This window comes from Babylonia areolata, chromosome 9 (genome assembly GCF_041734735.1).
Source record: "Babylonia areolata isolate BAREFJ2019XMU chromosome 9, ASM4173473v1, whole genome shotgun sequence".
NCBI lineage: Eukaryota > Metazoa > Mollusca > Gastropoda > Neogastropoda > Buccinidae > Babylonia > Babylonia areolata.
The window spans coordinates 48,381,352-48,383,851 of record NC_134884.1 but is presented as its reverse complement, the minus strand read 5'-3'; the positions used below and the strand labels follow the sequence as shown (position 1 = coordinate 48,383,851).

At 56.8% G+C, this 2,500-nt stretch overlaps 1 protein-coding gene across 1 annotated transcript in view; it reads right to left on the bottom strand.

Moving 5' to 3' along the window:
- Positions 1-2,500, bottom strand: part of LOC143285658 (plasminogen-like) — a 44,851-nt gene that overhangs the window by 8,611 nt on the left and 33,740 nt on the right. The window contains exon 7 of the mRNA XM_076593056.1: positions 254-517. Within this exon, the coding sequence (XP_076449171.1) occupies positions 254-517 (264 nt within the window). The remainder of the gene's footprint in view (positions 1-253; positions 518-2,500) is intronic.

Below are 2,500 nucleotides of genomic sequence, written 5' to 3'. Positions count from 1 at the left end.
CCCCCCACCCCTCCCGTCTCCCCCCCATCTCTATGACCTGTATAGGTAGGCACGACCAACCCCCCTCTCTCTTTCTCACTTCCCATACCCCCTCTCTCACCCCCACCCACCCCCTCTCTCTCACCCCCACCCACCCTCCACCCACCCCCTCTCTCTCACCCCCACCCACCCCCCACCCACCCCCTCTCTCTCACCCCCACCCACCCCCCACCCACCCCCTCTCTCTCTCACCCACCCACCCCCTCTCTCTCACCGGTATAAGCACGACCAAACGCCTCAATCTCGTACACGTGCAGCAGCAGTTCCGCCGAGGTGTGTCGGAAGTGCAGTTTCAGCTGGTGCCCAAAGGGCGGGATGCTGCCGGAGAAGGTGGAGTTCCGGCAGCCGAAGTCCATGGTCCTCTTCCGGTCCACGGTGTTGAGGATCTCGTAGCTCCGCGGGGTGTCCAGGTCGGTGCACAAGCGGCTGTCCTCCCGGCCCTCCAGGTTGATGTACAAAGTGGACAGCTGGATCCTCACTTGACACAGAGAGACAGAGAGGGGGGGGGGGGAGAGGAGGAGACAGAGAGAGGGGGGAGGGAGAGAGAGGGAGAGACAGACAGAGAGGGGAGAGACAGAGAGAGAGAGAGGGAGGAGAGAGAGAGAGAGGGAGGAGAGAGAGAGAGGGAGAGACAGAGACAGAGAGGGGGGAGAGAGAGAGGGAGAGACAGAGACAGAGAGGGGGGAGAGAGAGAGGGAGAGACAGAGAGAGAAGGGAGAGAGGGAGAGAGAGAGAGGGGGAGAGAGGGAGAGACAGACAGAGAGGGGGGAGAGAGAGAGAGGGAGAGACAGAGACAGAGAGAGAAGGGAGAGAGGGAGAGAGAGAGAGGGGAGAGAGAGAGAGGAGAGACAGAGACAGACAGAGAGGGGGAGAGAGAGGGAGAGACAAAGAGAGAGAGGGCGAGAGAGAGAGGGAGAGACAGAGAGGGGGAGAGAGAGAGGGGAAGAGACAGACAGAGAGAGAGGGGGAGAGAAAGAGAGAGGGGGGAGAGAGAGGGAGAGAGAGAGAGAGGGGAGAGAGAGAGGGAGAGACAGAGAGGGGAGAGACAGAGAGAGAGAGGGGGGAGAGAGAGAGAGAGGGAGATACAGCGACAGAGAGGGGGGAGAGAGGGAGAGACAGAGACAGAGAGAGAAGGGAGAGAGGGAGAGAGAGGGGGAGAGAGGGAGAGAGGGAGAGACAGAGACAGAGAGGGGGAGAGAGAGAGGGAGAGACAGAGAGAGAGAGAAGGGAGAGAGGGAGAGAGAGAGGGGGAGAGAGGGAGAGAGGGAGAGACAGAGACAGAGACGGGGGAGAGAGAGAGGGAGAGACAGAGACAGAGAGAGAAGGGAGAGAGGGAGAGAGAGGGGGAGAGAGGGAGAGACAGAGACAGAGAGGGGAGAGAGAGAGAGGGAGAGACAGACAGAGAGAGAAGGGAGAGAGGGAGAGAGAGAGAGGGGAGAGAGAGAGGGAGAGACAGAGACAGACAGAGAGGGGAGAGAGAGGGAGAGACAGAGAGAGAGAGAGGGGGAGAGAGAGAGAGAGAGGGAGAGACAGAGAGGGGGAGAGAGAGAGGGGAAGAGACAGAGACAGAGAGAGAGGGGAGAGAGGGAGAGAGGGGAAGAGAGAGAGAGAGGAAGAGGGAGAGAGAGAGAGGGGGGAGAGAGAGGGAGAGAGAGAGAGGGAGAGACAGAGACAGAGAGAGAGGGGGGGAGAGGGAGAGACAGAGAAAGAGAGGGGGAGAGAGAGGGGAAGAGAGAGAGACAGAGACACAGAGAGAGGGAGAGAGAGAGAGACAGAGAGAGAGGGGAGAGAGGAGAGACAGAGAGAGAGAGAGAGGGGAGGAGAGAGAGAGAGGGAGGAACAGAGACAGAGACAAAGAGAGAGAGGGGGGAGAGAGAGACGGGGGGGGGAGAGGGCGGAGAATAATTATGAGTGACAGTGATAGCTATTTCAGCAGCGATAGTGTTGTGTTGTTTTGTATTTTGATGTATCATACGCACGCACCGTGTGTACTTGACGAAGGAGAAAGAAGAGGAGGGTGAGGTTGAGGAGAAGAAGAAGAAAAAAGAAGAGGATGAGGTTCAGGAGAAGAAGAAGAAAAAAGAAGAGGAGGATGAGGTTCAGGAGAAGAAGAAGAAAGAAGAGGAGGATGAGGTTCAGGAGAAGAAGAAGAAGAAAGAAGAGGAGGATGAGGTTCAGGAGAAGAAGAAGAAGAAGAAGAAGAAGACATGAAACCCCAGAGGCCTGCCCTTACAACAATATACTACTTAACCCCTTGACTGCTAAACCTTGTTGACATATATTCAGTGTTACAAGGCACTGGAGGTGCATTCACTACGTGACGTGTACTTTGAAGCGGTGTCAGAGATTTTACCGATTTTACCGAGAGATACGTCAGTCCGTCTCACGCCGTGTTACCTACCACAGACCTCCAGGCTACAAGCCACTGCCCAGCTGTGAGATACGTCAGTCTCTCACGCCG